Raw genomic sequence first — 21,269 nt, 5'->3', positions numbered from 1 at the left:
TCTGTAACCCCACCACACTCACAGAAGGACTCCAATTGTTTAATTATTTGGATAATTAATGCATTTTAACACTTGCTACTACCTGGCTGAACAACACTTATTTATTGTCTGTTTGATCATTTTCAGCAAAATCTAACTCCCTTCTTGATGGTCCAAATACTGCTTCAGAAGCTTATCCTCACTGTCAGGCAAAAACACTAATTATATTTGAATATTCTGTGGCCTTAACATTGTGAATTTGAAGGATATTTGATTTAAATAATATTAAATCAGCCATGTATCTGGCATGTGTAATATTTTTAGACTGTACAATGTAAACTGCATCTCAATGTACTAAGACTTGTAGAAGAGAAGAGGTGTACCTTTTACACAGGGAGTCTCCCCTGTACAATCAATAAAGGTCATATTGGTGACCAGCTCCTTCACAATCCTCTCAAACCCCAGCAGGGTGCAGGCCAGCTGGGTTAACGCCCTCAACTGGTGGGAAGTTAAACTGAAGCTCCTGTTTTTCATGGGAAGCTCCATTGGCGCTGTAGAAGGAAGAAAAAAAAAGAATGTAAAAGAGGAAAAATAAACCGTGCATATGCTTGTGAATGTATGACTGAAGGAGAGATAGAGGATTGAGAGCTGCAGTACCGTTTACAGTTCAGCAAAGGAATAAACAATTTCATGAAAATAGGTTTTCAACCCAACCTACGTGCACTCATCACAAAACACTCCTCCCCCCCCTCAAGTCTTGCCTTGCACAGCACCTCTTATAAATATCGACCCATTCATGTTTTCCCAATACACCGCATAAACAAAGAGACAGTGAAAAAATATGCAAAACTTTGCTCCCCGAGAAGTCACACATGCACATCCTCCTCTCTCGGCACAAAACTTTTCTCCCCCTAACCCGCTGATGACCCCCTCTGCAAATATGGATTTCCCATTTTGGAGGCTGCCAAAGCCATCACCCGGGGGATGTTCCGCATTAAGCTGGAGAATGGGCGGCTGGGAGATGCGTTGCCATACTCTCAGACACATGCACAAATACTTTTGTGTGTCCGCTTAAATGAGCTCCTCCACTGCAAAGGCATTTGGGAATGGATGAGCTCAGTATTAGCCTTGACTCTGAAAGCACGGAGATGATTGAGCGTTGGGAAGTAAAGAAAGAAGAGGGGGGCCCTTTTCCAATAATTGTAACATTATTGCTGTGGATCCTAATGTAATTTTGCTATATTGTTAAACAAAATCTGACAATATGACAACACACTGTCCCCAAGGATGCATGGTTTAATCATGCATGAGGTTTGACTCTCTCTGTGTGTAGGCATGTGTGTATATGTTTACATGAGTGTTTATGAGTGAGTCGATGAGTGTTGGTGTGTTTGCCGGTGTGTGTTTATGTGCATGTAATGCAAGTCATTATGAATAACTTGATTTGTAGGAGACACTTTCACACACATTTGCACATGTCAGTCTTGTAGGATAATTGCCACACTGCTACCAAACTCTGTGGTCACCATGGAATATATTCTGACCTCAAGTTTGTTTGTGTTTGCAAGTCAAGTAAGTGTATACATGCATTTATGTGCAAGTGTGTGTGCATGCGTGTATGACATCACATGTGAATAGCTGTGTAATTATTTGGTGTGTGTTTGACTACAGTATGTGCGTATGCATGTGTGTGTATGTGCGTGCGTGATTAAGCTGCATGGGTCTGCAGCTCCTCTGTAATGGGGTCCAGTGGGACTCTGTGCTACAGCATGTGTACATGCGTGACCTGGCTGACACCCACGTGCCAGCCTCGTTCTCCAGCTTGCACATTCACGCACGCACCAACAATCATGTCGGTTTCTGAAGTCACCAGCAAGTCAACATAGCTTTCCGTGCCTCAACGCGGGGGCAAACTAAAACTGTCAACAACTCACGAGTAAACAATCTAAAACGGATGAGACAGGGACACATTAGAGAGAGAGCTGTAGATTCTAAAAGCTATCACGACCCCCCCCACACACACACACAATCCCACTTTCTATTGGGCATTCATCTGAGCATAGCACCCATTAACTACCACTTTATCTGGAGCATCACCTTTTCCAGAGCATTGTCTCTGTCTCTCTCCTTAACCATTCATTCCCTCAACCTGTGACCCTATGACTGTTGCACTTGCTCACTAAGTAGACGCACATGACCTTGATGTTTAGCAATGCTCTGCTCAGCCTCTCATTGAGCTCTGCCACCCAGGCTATATAGGTATTTATAGTTGTCTCCCTAGCCAAATAGCCCTATAGCCATAGCAGTGTAGTGCACAGCCATCTAAACCTCATTATACCTTTGTCACAACAGTGAGGCCAAATGGAGGCTCTCATAGCCGGTTGATGGAGAGGGTGTGCTTAAAAGCACCCAGGTGTGTCATATAGCGTAGTGCATGGCATGTCTCGTAGACTAGAATGAGGAAGGGCACTAGCAGGCAGAAGAGTTCAACCAAAGGTCAATTTACTGAGAATCAATAAGGGAGGACTGGTGCTGAAGGCAGGGCAAAAAATGATATGTTTATATAAGAACTCCCCCATATGACATTATAGTGTGAGGGTGTTCTTATAAACAAAAAGAAAATCAATGGTTACTGTGATAACCATAAAAAGCGGTACGCATCTTATCAGAAGCCCTCAAAGAAAACAAGCATATGTCAAGCAACATGTCATTCAACACAACAGTGTGTGTGGACGGGGGCTTTATGTTTTTATATGGCGCAGGAACATTGTAAGAAAAATTTCTGAAAATACCCAACTCTGCAAGTCTACAGTGGCCAGTCTCAGTTTGTAGCTTTCAACAATGACAACAATGTAACACAAAAGGAAAAAACAAACAGAGCAGGTATTTTTGGCGAGCCATCAGTCTTCTTCTTGTCGGTCTCTCCTGTGGGTTCCACCAGCAGCTCCACAGATATCTATCTCTCTCTCTCTCTCTCTCTCTCTCTACACACACACACTGCTCCTGACTGGCAGCGAACAGAGAGAGAGGGAAGAGAGGAGGAGATGGGGGGTGGAAGGGAAGGGGGTGGTGGTTAGGGATGAAAACATGGGGAAGAGAGGGAGGGAAAGAGAGGGAGAGGCGGGATAAGGGAATTCCCTTAGCAGTTGTTATTGATTCCGGTGTTTACGGGCGAATAGTTTAGTGCCGTTTACAAAACAGAACAGATGCAGCCAGTGAGCAAAAAGGTAAACAATTGCTGTGTGGCGGGCTGCCAAATCCCCAGTCTGATGTATTAAACTCACGGTGAAGAGCATTTCCCCTTTGGCTGCACTTATTGCCACTTCATTTCCTCCTCACTCACATACACACTCTCTCCTTCTTGCCATCTCTCCTCTTCTCTGTGTCTCTGTCTTTCTCTCTTGTTCCCTCATTTATCCGAGAGGGGAAAAAAAGGAGAAGGACCTAGGGTGCTTTTTGCCGTCTGGCTATTTTCTGTCCCTCTCCGACCCAGGAGGCCCAGTTCTTCCAAACAGAGCCATTAGTAGGGGGAATTGCATGTGTCTGACATGGCCGAAAACCAATTATTAGACACTTTCTACCAAATGATGCCCAAGTCTTTGGGGAATCGGCAATCATGCAATAATTTAGCCACTGATTTAATTTCTCTCCAGCACAGCATCTCTCCCTCTCTCATCCTCTGCCCCTCATTTCCCTCTCTTTCTCTTATTCTGTCTTTCTGTAGTGTAAATCAGACCGATCAGAGGGGTGTTCTGCCTCTCTCTTACCACACTACCCGACTGGCCTCTAGTCTCTTATCATGCAATCACAATATGTGAAGACGAGCTTTCTACTTTTGTGCTGTGTGTGTGTGTGTGTGTGTGTGTGTGTGTGTGTGTGTGTGTGTGTGTGTGTGTGTGTGTGTGTGTGTGTGTGTGTGTGTTGTACAAGAGCATCTACAGGTGATGTAAGCATTTGGTTTCATTAGATACAGAGAGATAAAGAAGGGCAATTTTAGAAGGCAAGGCAATTTAGGCACATGGATTAAACAATTGAAATTCAACCTGCTTTTCATATTGCATACAATTCATAAAACAAAATTATACAGATAAAAAAGTGCATAGTAATTTGTTCATATCTCTGTTTTTGTTGACATCCTAGAGGCTGTTGGCAGAAGTTGTAGTTGTTTCTATGCTTAGGCTTGAAAAGATACAATATAATAATCTAACCAGCTGGAAATAAAAACATGGAACAGCTTTAGATATTCAAGCATGAAATAAATTTCTTCATTCATCATGAATCCTCTGACATCTATTTTTCAGATGATACAAGACATGATGTTGTAACTGATGCAACATGACTACTAAACTTTAAATCTAATTTTACAATAACACCTAAAATCAAAGCAGACGTCCTTGTCATAACATAGTGCCCACATTGCCCATAATGCAACACAGCAGGCAGGCACTTTGCCTGTGGCTGATTTGGGTATGTGCTAATATCAGCTAATGTAGCCTCAAGCCACTAGCCTCAAGCAAAGACAAGGAGCAGGATTCAGAAGTCGGGTAAGCCCATTTTTTTCTAATTCCACACACAGATTTTTAAACTTTAAACTGTTTAGACCCAACGGACATTACCTCAAGTTAAATCACGTGAGGCTAATTATCAGACTTTGCACCGCTCCCCCTGGAGCCACATAAGGCGTTACAACTTATTTTACATATGCAGTAGTACTCAAGTACACCTGTAAACAGACTTTGATGTGTAAAATTTGTGCGCTTCCTTTTTAAACAAAAGCATATAGATACTGAATAGAAGGACACCAAGTATTGACTCTCGTGGAACTCCACAGGGCATAGTGGTCTACAAAAATGATTTCTTATAAATAGAAACCAATTTAAAACAGTCCCGAACTTAACAGTCTATACTTAACAAATCACACACACACAACATGCTTTAAAAGTATTAAAAGTAAAACTGTTAAAGAAGTAGTACTACGGGCAAAACAGTGAAAACAGAGCGCCGACTGACTCATCACAACTCTTCCTGAAAGTTTCTCCTGCACACTGTGTGCTTGTCTTAGTATGCTGTCTGGTATCCTCATTGATACAGATGTTAACCAACATGCTCAAGGACTTAAATATCAAAATGGGCTGGTCTATCCCAATCTTGTCTATGTGTGCATGTGTATTTGTGGACCTCTTCATTCTTAACATGGGGCATGGGGTGTAATTCTATGGCTGTTGATCACTTTTTGTCGTGCACGTGTTCTCTGTGTATCCATGCCTTCTTGTGTGTTCATTGGGTGTCAAGCAGGGTTGTGTGCCTTGGGGTACGTCTGTGTATTTATGTGTGTGTATCTGAGGAGGCTATGAGCCACTGTGGACCGCCCGCTAGGCCCTGTGACAGCTGGGGTCCTCTTCGTCAGTTGCGGCCCACTGCTCACTCAGACAGCATTATTATGGGAAGCCTCCTGCTGCGATTCCCCAATACACACTCTGACACATGTACACACACATACGTGCACACAAACCACACAAGCCCTGGTCTCTTGTGGCCCTTTCCCTGGGTGCTGTCCAACCAGGCCACAGCAGGGGCCACCTGCCCGTCACGGAAGGGGAAAGTAGCAATATTTGATATCTCAATTAACAAAAAAGGATGTGTAGTGGTGATGGTGGTGACAGAGACTGGCTAATTTTCCTCTGCTTTATGTTTGTTTTTCTGTCCTCCTCTGTGTCTGTTTTTGTTTCTGTCTTTCTTTGTGGTGAATATTGCAGTGGCACTGAGATAGGGGTTAAGATTTCTGTGGCTTCCTCCACGTTATTGAACCGAGCTGGCTGGAGGAAGAACATGGAGGAATGTATTGTCTTGATGGGAGCATTTCATTAAAACCCACTTGTTTAGTGCCCTTGTTTGCATTATTGTTTTCAAGCCCTATGCAAATAACACTGACTCTTCATCACGAAGTACTGGCTGCTCTCAATAAGCCAGCCATTTTTGTCTGTGCTTTCTCAATAGAAGGTGCCAGGAAAATGTTCATATCCTTGAGCTTTTCAAGAGTGATACACAAAAGCCATTGTGACCACTCGGAGGAAATGGGGAAACAAATAAATGGCAAGCATAATACACATTCTCAAGGGCCCTGAACCACATTTTTCTGTGCGATTTCATTGAGGCCATGATTTAAAGAAAATGAAAACTGACACACACTCACACATTAACACAACCAGAGAGTGAAGACCCAGCTCTTCTCATTAGGATTAGTAAACCACAACTTGCTGTGTGTGGTATCTTTCTTAAACAAAGCCTTTTAATTGTGTAGAAAGACAGGAAGAGAGCGGCATAAAAACGCATCATCCATAACTCGGATAGCATCCCACAAACACACATGCCCACGTGTACACAGACACAAACACACAAACCCACCTACCTAGTCCATAATTACATGGCAGCATGCAGGTGCACGTCCCTGGCTGACAGTGTGTATAAACCCAGGCAGATATGATCTAGTAAGGAGCCGCTCTTAATAAATATTAAAAAACGCCATTCCCAAGCATCCTCAATCCCCACAAGAACCTCCAATGCCAGTCAGAGCCTTAACCTAGCTATCTCGCTTCACAACAGAAACTCTCTCCCCGCTGAATAGACTGCTATGCTTTCTCTAAGAAAGAGTTCAAAGAGCCAGAAAGGGCGAGGAGGGGAGGCGCGGTGGGGGTGAATGTGCTTGCTATACATGTTCTAACTCAATCCTTTTTTCTTTTTTTTTATCTATAGGGAGCTGCCGACGTCTTCATGTGGGGAAATTAGTGGAAGTGGAATTTAAATCAGTGGTATCAGAATGGGGTTGCACAGTGTTTGAAAAGAATTTCCCAACCTCGACTTCACCCCTGTGGTCGATTGTTAGGGAATAAATTGTATGTGTGTACGCAGAGAAGTTGGAATAAAAGCTTTTGATGTCCTACAAAAACACAGATCTATTCATATGTATGAAAATTACTGACGCCATATGGAAATTTATTGATGCATTTTTAAAAAGGGAGGCATTAAATTACACTTGATCACACTATTTTCTAAGTAGGCCTGCAATTAGTGCACACACACACACACACACACAAACAGATGGACAGACATGTTCACATGACACATGCTCAAAGATTGAAAACACACATGCATGCAAACACATGCATAACCACCTACATAGCCACCCACACACACATCAGGGTGAAAGGAAAAAAGGTAAAAACACAGTAACAGTGCACCATAGCAATTGGCTTTTGCAGTGTTAGTGTTTCTGTACTGGTTTTGGGTGCATGTCATAGCATGGAATCATTCCAACTTAATCTAACAAGAGCAATAACGAGCTACATTGTAATTGTCTCTATGGAGAAATCTTATCTAACACAACTTTCACAAAGGAAAATCATAAAGTTAGAGAATTTAGATGATTGCTTAAAAGTATTAACTATCTATAGCAGTTGTAAATTACAATATTTGCTTTATTTTGGCTGAATCCAACAAACACATGCACGCATGCACTTACAGTGACATACACATGCAGACTCGGCCCACCCGCTCCCCTGCAGACTCAGTGAGGTGTGTTAGTAAGGTTTAAAGCATGTATTGTTCCTGACCAGCCAACCTGTCTCGTACACTCCCTAGTCTCACTGCTCACCCCATTACACTCGGAAAACTACGGGAAAATGGGGAAGGACAAGAAAAAGAAAAAAGGAGGGGAAGTGGATGCTGGAGAGATGGAGTAACGGAAAAGGGGGGAGAAAAGAATAAGAGGGAGAAAAAAAGAGGGCTGAGACCCTTCACATCTGTCTAGGCACAATGTCAGAGCTTGCCTTTGAGTCGGTGGGGTTAAAAGAGGAGGCAGATCTCGCCGTGAATGCTGTTAAATGGTTCAGTGGTTTGACAGTGGCTGATGCTACAGACAGCGCTGCTCCCCCGGGAGCCTGCACAGTCTCCCAGGCATGGCTCTTATCAAAATACACCTACCGCCTGCCTCTCCGGCAGAAATAAACAATAACACAGCAGGGAAGGAAGGGGAGATCTAAGGAGTCATAGGATGCATATGAAAATAGAATCACTTTTTTTTTTTTTATCACTGTCATAATTGTCTTGACAATTATGGGCGTAGCATACAGTATAGACAGTAAAGTGTGAAAGCAGATTATGCATTAATGTTCAAGCTCAGGCTCTTAAGGAGCCACAGGCGTTAGGGTGGTGGATATGTGGGTTCTTAACCCTTTTTTGTGGGTGGGGGGGAGACGACTTAAAACATGAACAACACAAAAAATGTAATCCCAGTTGTAGCCCTCAAAGCAGTGTTGCAGCTGATAGACAAACACACACACACACACACACACACACACACACACAAAAACCAGCACAGGCAAAACTGCTCCATTTTACCATCATTACACAGCACGGGTCCCCCGCTCCCTTTGGAGCCGTGTTCTGCCTCCGGTGCTACATTTGACGGTTTGTTGAGCGGCACGTAGGTGTGTAGCCTCCGCCGCGTTGCGTGATCAAACAACCCAACTGACGCATGGCCAATTATCCTGGCTGCCTCCTCTCATCTCACATTTAAGGAGAGGGAAAGTAAAAACCAGAGAGGGAGATGGAAAGAGAGAGATTGAGGGAGGGAGGGTGGGAAAGAGGGAGAGAGAGAGAGAGAAAAAGACGCAAGTTTATCGAAGAATGGCAGATGTAAAAGCAATCTTCTACCCGTTCCACAGGGAAGCTGACATGTGCACCATATCTGAAAAAGTAAACAATGGCTCACACACTTTACATTTCTTTTATTGTGAATCTTTACCCTCAGCAAGCCGTAAATAGGCCAATATGAAACAAACAAAGACAATATGCGGGGAATTAAATATGAAAAGTGACATGGCGTGTGAAGGTCTCTACTCTTCTCTTGTCTCAGTGTATAAGATCACTGCCTGCTCCATGACACTGACACATTCTGCATTAGTGACAAATATTAAAAGTACTTAACCATATATTTTTTTTCTAAAATATCCATGTGTGTGACGAGGTTGTAAAAATCTTGAGCCTTGCGCATACTTCTGCACCAACTCTTTTTTTGGCTGTATCGCTGCTCAAACATAAGAGGAAGGTAAAGATTCATCAATTCCCCTTCTCCACTGTAAGGTCATGAGATTGTGCGAAGGTGCTGCTCTGCCCTTGTTATCTTTTAATAAACGTTTTATGGAATTCCTATAAAGAGAACAGCAGAGCTATGTTTAGCTTGTTGTTTAACTGTGATTTAAACACGCTGTCGACAGACCTCGGATGGGGCTCGGACCGCTCATCACAGTCATAGATAAACTATGCGGTAAATAGTGTGTAGAAGTAGTTTCAAATGAAGCCTTGGCCCTGGAAATGCTGCTCTTTTCTTTTTGTTGGTAAAAAGAAAAGTGAGGCAGACGGGATAGAGGGCAGTAAAAAGAAAGCAATTACATTGGGAACAGGAGTTACTGACAATCACTTATAGAGGCCTTGGCTCTGCCTCAGATCACTACACACTACACTTGGAAGGTAACAGGAACGTTAAAATAGAGAGGAGGGAGAGAGGGAGAGAGGGGGGGAGAGAGAGAGAGAGAGAGAGAGAGAGAGAAGCATTAGCCATTATTGGGTAACAACAAGAAGTGGGAGGAGAGGAAAGAAGGTGGAAATGAAAGGAAAAAAACTACTGGTATTTCCAATCACTAACAAAGGACTATGAGAGAGAGAAAAGGATGAACAGAAAGAGTCAAATCAGATTTTAAAATATATTTACAAAGAGCCACTTACCTACGGTTGCCCGCGACCTGGCTGAATATTTCTTGATCTTGTTGGTAAGCGTGGTGTTGTCTCTCAGGGCCGTCTCACATTCTCTCTCCATTAGGGAGGCCAGTTCTCGGGCCACAGTGCTGAGGTAGGCCACATTAAGGAAACCCAGGATGGTGTGCGGTTCTGCTAGTCTTGAAAGAACATGGAGCTCCTCTGTGAGGGCTTGGGTCAGAGCTGGGACCACAGAGCGGAAGCCTATAGCCAGTCTGTCGAAGCCGGTCTCACCGCCTGGGCTTGAGCTCAGGGCAGAGAGCAGAAGAACCTGCACAGATCGGCTTCTCAGGCCCTGGATCATAACAATCAAAATAATATATCATTGTAAAATCCTTGGTATACTACTGAATCATATTGGGACAGCAAGTTTGGTACATAATGTGGATCTGTAATTTAAGGGACACTCGCTAACTTATATGTTGAAACACAAATCGAAACGGAATATTTCACAAGATTTTTATTATTTTTCATCGTAGTATTTTCACTATTGCACTGCACCTGGTAATGTGTGAGCACCTCCGACTCAGGGTAAAGGAAAAACAGCTGTTGCAGACAGTGGACCCGTTCAGGGACGGAAATATGTCTGGGTCCAGGATGGTCTGGGCTGCTGGAAGACAGCCGGTCCAGCAGGTGGCAGCGCAGCTGGAGACGCACATCATCCCAGGCCTCCTGGATCTTAAGGGATTCATAAAATCAAGGGTATAAGTGCAAAAGCATACTGATAATCAACAGCAACACACTGAGAGGGTATCTGAAAAATAATATTTTGCAGTGAACAGTGCCACTACTAGGTTTTTTAAAGTTTTTCTTAAAACAATACTCACGTGACCTTTTGTGTATGCACTTTAATCATTCGTTCATTCACGACACTGCAGCTCACCAAGGGAAACAAACTTTGGAAAATACTGACTTAATGTGATTAACCCAGACTACCTGAGACTCATATTAGCTTCAGCTGAACTTTTGAATGCATTTTTCACAGAACGCGGACTGTGTCTTTTGCCCCCCTTTACTTACATTAAAAACGCTTTAGAAATGGATCTCTCTGTGGCCAGTATGAAGACCAGAAACACCTTTAAGTACCTGGGAGTACAACTCAGCAGTGACCTGACATGGTCTACCAACACCAAAGCTATGGCAAAGAAGGGGCCCCAGAGGATGTACTTACTAAGGTGCCTGAGGAAGGCCCAGCTGCTAATCAACTTCTACAGATGTACCATTGAGTCTATCATCACATACTGCATCACTACTTGGCATCCTGGCTGCACCGCGGACAACAGGAACGCCCTACAACGCATCATTACTACAGCACAGAAAATCATCGGAGCAGAGCTCCCATCACTGGAGGACATTCACAGAACCTGCTGTATCAAGAAGACCCTAAGCATTTGCAAGGACCCAGCCCATCCTGGACACCGCCTCTTCACCCTCCTGCCATCTGGCAGGCGCTTCAGAGCACTCTATGCCCGCACCAGTAGGCTAAGGAACAGTTTTTATGCCATTTACATGCAGTTGCACTGATGAACACAGCCAACCTCCTCTGCCCCCCACCACCCCAACCTGTGTGCTAGTGTTCACAAATTAGTTACTGCACACTACGTTTATGGGTACAAGTGCAATTTGCATATCATGTGTAACTATCTATTTTTAACTTATTTTATGTATTTTAGTCTTTTTTGAGCTGTGGCCATCTCAGGTTTGTTCCAAACAATTTCTTGTTGTTTCTGTGACAAATAAAGTATCTATCTACTGTATCTATCTATCTATCTATCTATCTATCTATCTATCTATCTATCTATCAATAATGCTTTCAATGTACATATGGACATGTGAGTACTGTTTTAAGACATTTGTGAAAAAAATCTGAACCTATCCTTTAAGTAATCCATGAACTAATTAAATAGTGTAAGATATACAGTAAGATTGTATGGTATATTACCTCGTAGGAAGCGTCATCTCTGACTGTATGAACCAAGTGGATGGAGGAGGCAGTCAGTGATGAGGAGGGAGGCTGGGTACAGGGAAAGCAGATACCACACTGGGCAGACACATTCAGCAGTACTTGAAGTGTCACCTCCTCTTTCCCCTCCTCTTCAGACATCAGGTACTGTTTCTGAGTGAAACAGAGGGGGAATAGAGAAGTTAATATCCTAAAACTGACAAGTCAAGAACATAAATGGTACTTATACAAAAGTTATGAAAATATGTTGCAGCCAAATCCTTATTTGTCTCGTTAATACCAGGGCTGCAGATTAATTAACGGATAGCTAAATGTAAACAATGGAATGTCAGTGCAATTAGGTGGGAAACTGAGGATACTCAGCAATATTAGTGCAGATTGATGAAATCATTATGATCAACATCTAGTTATCAGTCTAGATTTCCCGTTTCAGAAAGTTCATACGGTTTTATTATCTGTGAAATATTATTATTAGTATCATCACCACCATCAGGCAGTGTCATCATCACCCTGACGTATTACCAAAGCTCTGAAGAAATCCATGAGCTCTTGATGTCCCGTGGTAACAGGCCTGAAACTGTCGTGCGCTCTGACGTTGAACCACTGCTGGCACTCTGAAGGGCTCGGCGGGCGCTCCCGGGAGTCTCCCATTTTGGCCTGGAGCTCCTTTAGCTGCTGTTCAATGCTGAGTGAAAGGGAAACACACTGTGTAAGTCTGAGCGTTCAGGACCATGAAACAGCATACATTACCAAGCTCAGAGAAGAAGAGTATAGCACTCAGCAAAATACATATTAACTTTGAGAACTGAGTGGAAAATACCCCCCCTCCCACACACAATTTTATGTTTAGTTCTAATATCAGAAAATATGCAGAGAGTTTACAGTATTTTATGTTAGAAATCAACTGCTTTTACTTGTTTAGATTAGAGCTGGTCCATCTGATATTCTCCTACATGTTTACCAGCGCACAGCCAAATGTTTTTTTTTAACCTTTATTTATTCAGGTTCACTGAGAGGCAGACTCTCTTTTGCAGGAACGCCCTGATCACATTCACACAGTTCCACATTCATACCTGGAAGCCGCCCAGTTCAACCACTAGGTTAAGGGCCTTGCTCGAGGGCACCTCAGTGGTGGTAATGAGGGAGGGACAAGCTGCTCTTTCACTTTCCCCACCCAGATTTTGTCCGGTCAGTCTGGGGATTGAACCGACGACCTCCCGGTCACAATTTTTTTTTTTTAAATGTAGTTTTTATATATATATATATATATATATATATATATATATATATATCAAATCTGAGTTTATATATATATATATATATATATATATATATATATATATATATATATATATAAACTCATGACCCAGTCGTGCTTGGACAAAGTGTTTCAAGATCTGCTGGGACAGTGTCTTTATTTAGAAAGGAGACTGTCGAGAGATTAAGTACACCCCAATCATTCAAACGTACCCAAATGACGATACTGCTGCTGCACAACAAAAACACAGCAACAATACACACAACCAGCCACATTACAGTAATACAAACACATATACACACCATATCAAAGATGCACACATACCTACACACCACATCATGTTTGGCTCTCGCTCACTCTCATTCAGTGTCCATGCCGTGAGAAGACAGCTACAGAAGCATCAACAGTAATGAACACAGACATCAATATATCAGTGTGTGAGTGTGTGCTAAGCATCTGGTGTGAAGTGGTGTTACAGGCATCTGAGACGCACGCTTCTTTCCGTCTCACGTCTTACTCTTCTCCTTGACACACACACACACACACACACACACACACACACACACACACACACACACACACACACACAAAACAGAGCTCTTTTGATTTTAACCGACTGCATCAGCTATTCCGTTTCCCCTTTAATATGACAGATTAGAAATGACATCTTTGGGCTCGACATGTTTAGTCATTTCCATGCAAATCAATGCATATATATTTGGCCATGTAGGAGTGTGTGTGTGTGTGTGTGTGTGTGTGTGTGTGTGTGCGTGCGTGCGTGCGTGCGTGCGTAATTAAACATGTTGTGGTGTTGTGACTGCTGCCGTTGTGTTTATGTGTGACTGTGTGTTTGTTTGCCTGAATGTGTGTGTGCAAACAGTAAAAAGAGCAAATCTATGAATTACAGTTCTGTGATCAAATAACGCCCCCCAAGGCTCCCCTCACCCATTGCGTGTCTTGTGTGCCCTTGTATTGGTTATGTGCTTATGTTGCTGAGGTGTTTTTTTCCTGTTCCCACACTGTGCTCCTAGTGGGGGCATAGTCTGGGAGTTGCCTTTTTCTCCTCGTCTCTCCTCATGTCATGCTGTATTTTCTTTACCCAATGTATGTTTGTATGTACCTTGTAAAGCGCTTTGTTGGTTTCTTATCTGTGAAATGCGCTCTATAAATAAAATTGGATTGGATTGGATATGAGGTTGGTTTAATACATCACTTTGGTCTCTGTGAACTTGAAATAAGCACTTGACATTAAGACAGTTTATACGCTACATGATTACATAATTAACCAAATATTCAGATAAATAATCAGTAGATAATGAGAATATTAATTAGTTGCAGAACTACATATCTTGTCTTCCAAACTTGTGTATGTTAGTGCGTGTGCGTGTGTGTGTGTGTGTTAGCATACATGATACAGAGCCAAAGTGCCATTTCAGACAGCTCATTCCCTACCGCAGCTCTATAAACTGCCTCCTGCCTGCTCCTGGGCCATGAACGCATCCAGATGTCTTACAATGGCAAGACATTAAATAACCGTTCAATCTGACACACTTTCATTTCAGAGGGGATAAAACGCGAGGGTATAAAATGTTATAGACTGTTGCAAAACCGCTATCCTCTAGGTTGAACACTACCTAATGCTATCGTTTTCTCTCTCTTTAACTATCTCTTTCTCTTCTTCTTTAGGCAGGCCAGATGATGCATCTCACTTTATTCTCTTGACACCAACTTGCTGACTGACAGAAACCTTGATTATAAGGTGGGTGTGCTTTTGTGTGTTTGGAGTGAATTGATGCTAGGTAATATTGTTACACAAGTACAGAACCTTCAAACCCCTCATTAAAATAGGCTTTTTTTCATGTGTGTGTGTGTGTGTGTGTGTGTGTGTGTGTGTGTGTGTGTGTGTGTGTGTGTGTGTGTGTGTGTGTGTGTGTGTGTTTGTTTCTGTGTAACTGTCTATGTTCCTGCTTTTTCTATAAACATTGTATAGGAAAGATGTTGCTTTAACTTGTTACAGGCTGTGTGAGTGCAGCAACTCTTAACTATGCTTGCCCAAAGCTCACTAGCTGTAAAACACAGCTTCAGCAAGGTCAAAGCAAAAGCGGGCTCAGGATTGCTGACGGCACTGTGTGTAAAATTAATAGACACCACTTTAAACAACGCAAAGGACTGTTTAGATGCTGGATTGTTTGTGAGACCTCTGACTTTGCTTTCTCTAAGGAGATTATAACTTTCTGAGAAAAGGTAGTTCTGGATACAGCATACTTAAAACAACAGTTTTACTTTCCTTTTTTTATCCCTTAGGGCAGGCAAAATATAAAGAGAAGAAGTATATATTTTAGAAAAAAAATGCAAAAGTAAGAAATGTTCTAAATGTAATATTTAGAATAGCTTTCCGTCATGTGCCATGACTTGCAATGAAACCCTGCTGTAGATTAAATGTCAGCACGGAGCACTGTATGTGTGTTTATAGTACGTCATAAACATGGATGTTCCTTCTGGGCTCCACCCCAGGACTTCACATAGACAGCAGGTTTCAAATGGGCTTCCATCTGTACAGCTCACTTTGCACCGACTCTCTGACATTCATTAAAAACAGAAAACGTAAGTTGACTACACTAGGGATATGAACTGGGTGGCTTCTCTCTTGTTACTCAGTTCTATAACAGAATTGAGGTTTTTGATTTCAGATTAAGCTTCCTAGGACATCAACCTTGATAGCGTGGGACTCTGCGAGGTGTTATAGAAGTCTCTGAGACTCAATTTCGCAATATGTGGACTCGACAGAAAGAGATTGTTGAGTTGAAACCATAGACTTAGACAGGTAGAAGAATGGCTTCTGGGCTTCGCTCTCTAGTTCCACTCTCCATCATCGCACTCTTGCCTTCACTTAACAAAACAATGTACTCTAATGGCTACAGCAACAGCGCTTGCCTCTTCGGATACATTCTCATGCCTCGCCGCCACAGTTTTTCTCTCTCTATTTCCCCTCTTTCTTTTCCCTGTCCTCAAAACTCTTACTTTCCTAATTTTCTTTTTCTTACTCTCGCTTTTCAATTACCCCTCCTTAGGGCCTTGTGCTGTAAGTTATAAAGTCAATGTGGATGGTCTGTGTCAAGAAGTCCATCCAGCTCTCTACAATGTTGCGACCTTTTGCCCGCTGGTGTAAAAGCTACCTGCAGCCTAATCAACTTGGCAGGATTAGCTCCGAACCTGATGATTTCCACTGCCAGTAGCTCAGATGCCGAGGAAAGAGACAGAAAGAGAATGAGACAAGAGGAAGGTTAAAATGGATAGAAAACAGAGGAGTCACAGAAAATAAAACCATTCAACTATCTGAGTAAAGACGACAATGGACGAACCCGTAATGGCAAAAACGCCGAAGCAGAACTCAACAAAAGGACCCGGAGAATGAGAAAAAGAGTCAGAGGAAACTGGGAGGAAAGGATTCTTTAGGCCTCTTGACAAACATGTCAATCATCTTACCCTAACTGGCACACACATACACGCACTTTCACTGCTGAACTGAAATCTAATTGTTTTTCAGACCGGTCTAGCTAGACAGTCGACACCGCAACCGCCCTCCCCCCAACCTCCACCACCGCTGAGAGAGAAAGGGAACAACCGGAGGTCTTTTATTAGATATGATGGCACATTTCACAGCTCCCTGACTTACAGAAACCCAATCCTGCGATTAGTCAGCGCTTTGACGTTATCTTAAGTTCCTTGTCAGAATTAATTTAGTGTGGGTGGGCTGCTGTTGGGCTGTCTGTCTGTCGCGCTCCGCTCGCCTACAGGAGGTGGGGGGTTGGAGGCAACGGGGGCAGGAAGATCCCTTTCAAATAAACCCCAGCTCCAGTCAGTGCCAAACCAGCCGCCTGAGAACTAAATATCTCCTCCATCAAAGGGCCCCATTCTGCGAGGGGAAAAGCAGTGAATGGGCTTGAATGAACAGGCTGAAAACAGATCCCGTCCTGGCCCAGCCTGTCGCCCACTTAGTGCCCTCAGCCCTCAACCCCCCGGCCACCCAGCCCAGCCAATGATACCGGAGAACCGATACAGCTGATATAACTTAACACACGTGTCACGCACAGCTAAACACAAAATCAGCTACATACTGCAAGACTACAGATCAGTATTTTTGTTCATTGAGAAGGAACCTTGCTCATTATGTTACTGTGGCAGGCTTTCAACTCCACCTGCTTGCACACTTACATTAAATCCTGATTATCAGAAGCACTCACACATACACAGAATCAAATTTAAAAGTATTGATATTGTACCCTGATCAAGATTGGCAGGCGACTAGTGAGAGCCATTTGCCTTGCCAGTGTGAAACTAGAGCCCTGTCTGCAGTCTCCAGGCCTGTGCTGACACTTCATTAGAGGTCTTTTGCAGGTAGCCCACAGCTCCGCGGCCCCACTCCCCACCCGACCCTGAACCACGCCACTGTCCCATCAGATGAAAACTAATGGATTACAGCATTTCAATTTGGGGGAGCCAGCTCCGTTGTCAGCCTATCTTAATCTCCTTCAATTAGGATGCAGCTCTTAGGCAAATCTCTGACATCTGAGAACTGGGAGCAGGCCAGTCACTGTGACCCATAAACACGTTGAAGTCCTTCACGGGTGTAGGCAGCTCTGTCTCCTCCATCTCTCGGCTTCCCTTTCCTCTCCTCCACTTCCGTAATTTGTCCCAGATACTGAGACGTCAATTAGGCAGCAGGTGAGTGAGCTGTGTGTGTGTGTGTGTGTGTGTGTGTGTGTGTGTGTGTGTGTGTGTGTGTGTGTGTGTGTGTGTGTGTGTGTGTGTGTGTGTGTGTCTGCAGCCCACCCTGGTTGAGGCGAGAAAAAAAAAGGCCTTGCAAGATTTTGTTTGCCTGGATGTGTCCCGATAGTAAAAGAGCTGTCCTGAAGTAGTCTGGGAGGAAGTTAGCTGCAGCCTGACAGACACTGACCAGTGGTCCCCCACGGCGAGAGGAGGATTGCCTTATTTTTAGCCCCATTCTCCATTATCTGGATGCTTTGTTCTCATAATGGTTATCCCACTCCCATCTGCAGGAACACAAAATAACCCTTTAATGCTTAGAAAGCAGAAAAATGGCCCGGCCTTCTGTAATAAGCCTTGAATTACCTACCCAAGGGTTTTCGTTTCAAGATGTGGAATCTTCAATTATTATGTTCCCATTTGGAAGGAGGAAGGAAAGAAAGGAATAGAAGGGGAGGGAGACAGAGAGAGAGAGAGAGGGGAGGGGGGGGGGGGGGAGGATGAGTCCCAGACACTAATGGTGCCAGAGTGAGGCTTTGTTCACTTGCTACATTTAGCCTGTCCTTCATCACCTGCCCTCAGACTTACAACGCCACAAACAATAAAAGACCTGAAATATAGATTTCTCTTTTTTATCAGTCTATTTGGACTCTCCAACTATTCCCATCAGCCATCATTGACATATTCGGTGACAGTGCGCAGGAGAAAAAAAAAAAATCTGATTTTGTTGCTGCACTGCATTTTCTCTCATAACACATGATGACAAGATTGTTCCAGTAATTAATGAAATTTAACCACCAAGAAATATTAATTTTTTTTAGTTTATGTTATCAAATATTGACCCAAAATGTTTGGGAACACTGGATTCATAAAGAGGCAGTGATTCATGAATCTCAACACAATCATCTCAAATCAGCTCAACCATGGACAAACAAACTACATTTACACGCACATAAAGAACCAGGTTATTGAGAGAAATCAGGTAAAGGCTCCGAACTAAAATAAAGTGGTTCATCTGAAACCCAAAGATAACTCCAACTGGAACTAATTTCTACCGCAAATTTGAACCAGGGCTTGTATATAATTTCAGTGTATTAGTTATGTAAAATCACACTTTTATTTGTTTGTGCATTTCTAACTGCACAGTGAAAGGACAGTCATTGTCAGCTCACTTTTCTTTCATATTGTCGAAATGTGTCTGTGTTTTTCAAACAGGTTGTCTCAGGTGTGGAGACAGTTGTAATCAGACTTTGGATTTAATAAATATATATGTTGGATATAAGAAGACACGGCTAAAGTAATGATCTTTCCTTTCATTCCTCTGCACTGCTGCCACAGTGGCACTTAACCTGTCATAGGTCTGTGTACTGCATATCAAGTAAAAGGCCTCTTAGAAATCTGCGTATAGGGTCAGGAAATCAGAGTTTTTTCCCCGGCATATTTCTGATCGTGTTAATCCTTGTACTCTAACTAAGGAAATGAGACAGAATTAGGGATTTCTTTCAGTTGAAAACAAATCCCTTTACTTGACATGAAAAGTTTCAATATTGTGATGTTTTTGAAAGCAGGCATTTTCAGAAGTAAGTAGTTAAATTTACCAGTCACTCCTCAAATGAGTCTGCAATATATATGTGTGTGTGTGTGTGTGTGTGTGTGTGTGTGTGTGTGTGTGTGTGTGTGTGTGTGTGTGTGTGTGTGTGTGTGTGTTTGTGTGTGTGTATATATCTTTTAAACACTGATGCTGTTAGTGTGATTGGTAAATTGGACATATTCATTTAGGAGATAAACAGGATAAAACTATGTAGAGTGATAAGGAGAATGATAGAGTGAGAGAAAGAGAAAGCAAAACAGGCCTTTCAGCTTTTAATTATGGATTTTATATTTCTACCTCAGCAACACTGCTCATATTGCTGCCATTGTTGCCAATGTTACTGGTGTCTTGTCTGTCAGTCAGTCAGGTTGGTCCTCTCTTTAAACTGATTCCTCCTAGTGTCTGCACATAGTCAGCATAAAGAAATCAGAGCCCTTAATCTTTGGTACAGTATGAACAACAACTTCCACAGTGAGAAGTAAAATAATCCATTAAAGTAAACATAAAGCCTTTATTATTTTTTGTCAAAGTAACTGTTTAACGTTTATTTCATTTTGACCAGTGTTGTGTTCTCCTAATGAATTTCACATTATATTGCACTCCGCTTCCTGTAATTCACCTGAAACTCACAGAAAGAAATGGAAGGCCGTAGCAGGAAATAATCCCTCAAAAACAGTCTGCTTTAAAAACTTTACGGTCACATCCGTGTCTTCTTATTTGGGGCGTCTTTATCAGCTGGGACAGTATTTAATTTGATTCTGGCTTTGACATTATAAAGTTTAAATTCCCAAAGGGATGTAAGAGTGGTTGGAAGGTGAGAAGTGAAAACAAAGAAAAGTGTCTGAATGACATATAAGTCGATGCTTTTGCTACTCTGACTGACCTGTTGGCATTGAGATTGAGTTTCTCCTCGGTGTCTTTTAGGAGCTGTTCAAAGTCCAGCTCACTGGAAACCCCTGGAACCAGCAGCTCCACAAAGGCATGGTCTTCAGGAAAATCCCCCGGCCACTCCATACTGCTCTGCAGGGAAAAGGAACTGGAGAGAGAAAGAGAAAGGCAACCTTACTGAATAACATTAGAAACACTCCACATGACATGCACCAGTTCATAAAGCAAAATAATGAGAAAGACAGCACTGGTGTCAGGATTAAATCAACAACTTAGGCTGACATCAAATAACAGAGATCTGGAGTGTTGTATTATCACAGCTGTCTATCAAGGAAACTGAACACACGCGCGCGGGCACACACGCACACACACACACACACACACACACACACACACACACACACACACACACACACACACACACACACACACACACACACACACACACACACACACACACACACACACACACACACACACACACACACACACACACACAGCCATGTGGACTATAATAATTTGAAATTTCCTCAAACAGGAGTCTTATTAGGAGGCACAAATCAATTGCACCTGAAACACCTGAAACAAAAGGAAGCTTATCATCAACTAACACGGCTTCTTCCAGTTCCCCTCCTCTTTCCTCAGACAATCATTTGCAGTAGGAGCACCCCTGATCAAAATGCATTGCCTCAGCCTCTAACCATTTCCACTCACTGACACTACAGTGAGTTCATAAAGCAAAAAAAAAAAGACCAAATAAATAAAAATGAGGTGAGATGCTCTTCAGTCAAGGCTTTAAATAAACAACTCATCTCCTTACGTCGCTGCCACAACTGAGAGCCCCCCCACCCCACCCCGTGGTGCTTAACGCTCATGCTAACAGCCAATCCCACGTCGGTGCCACGTTGCTGGGTCTCATATCAACATTGTCATCAACGTGAGTCAAGTGGAAGGTAATGGAGAGTGTCTGTGTCAATTTGGCTTTCTCAAACTCTCCGCCTCTCGCCCCT

At 42.9% G+C, this 21,269-nt stretch overlaps 1 protein-coding gene across 3 annotated transcripts in view; it reads right to left on the bottom strand.

Annotated features, from left to right (window-relative positions):
* The window catches only part of kiaa0825 (KIAA0825 ortholog), a 127,619-nt gene that overhangs the window by 102,869 nt on the left and 3,481 nt on the right, over positions 1 to 21,269 (bottom strand). For all 3 annotated transcript variants that reach the window (XR_003692593.1, XM_028578533.1, XM_028578534.1), the window contains exons 2-7: positions 20,255 to 20,407; positions 12,278 to 12,440; positions 11,735 to 11,908; positions 10,294 to 10,470; positions 9,763 to 10,087; positions 363 to 530 (exon numbers count right to left, since the gene is read on the bottom strand). Coding sequence is in view for 2 of the 3 variants with exons in the window: in XM_028578533.1 (XP_028434334.1) it covers positions 363 to 530; positions 9,763 to 10,087; positions 10,294 to 10,470; positions 11,735 to 11,908; positions 12,278 to 12,440; positions 20,255 to 20,385 (1,138 nt within the window). In the remaining variant the exon portion in view is untranslated. The remainder of the gene's footprint in view (positions 1 to 362; positions 531 to 9,762; positions 10,088 to 10,293; positions 10,471 to 11,734; positions 11,909 to 12,277; positions 12,441 to 20,254; positions 20,408 to 21,269) is intronic.

Source organism: Perca flavescens, chromosome 5, assembly GCF_004354835.1.
Source record: "Perca flavescens isolate YP-PL-M2 chromosome 5, PFLA_1.0, whole genome shotgun sequence".
Taxonomy (NCBI): domain Eukaryota; kingdom Metazoa; phylum Chordata; class Actinopteri; order Perciformes; family Percidae; genus Perca; species Perca flavescens.
This window is presented reverse-complemented; position numbering and strand designations above follow the sequence as displayed.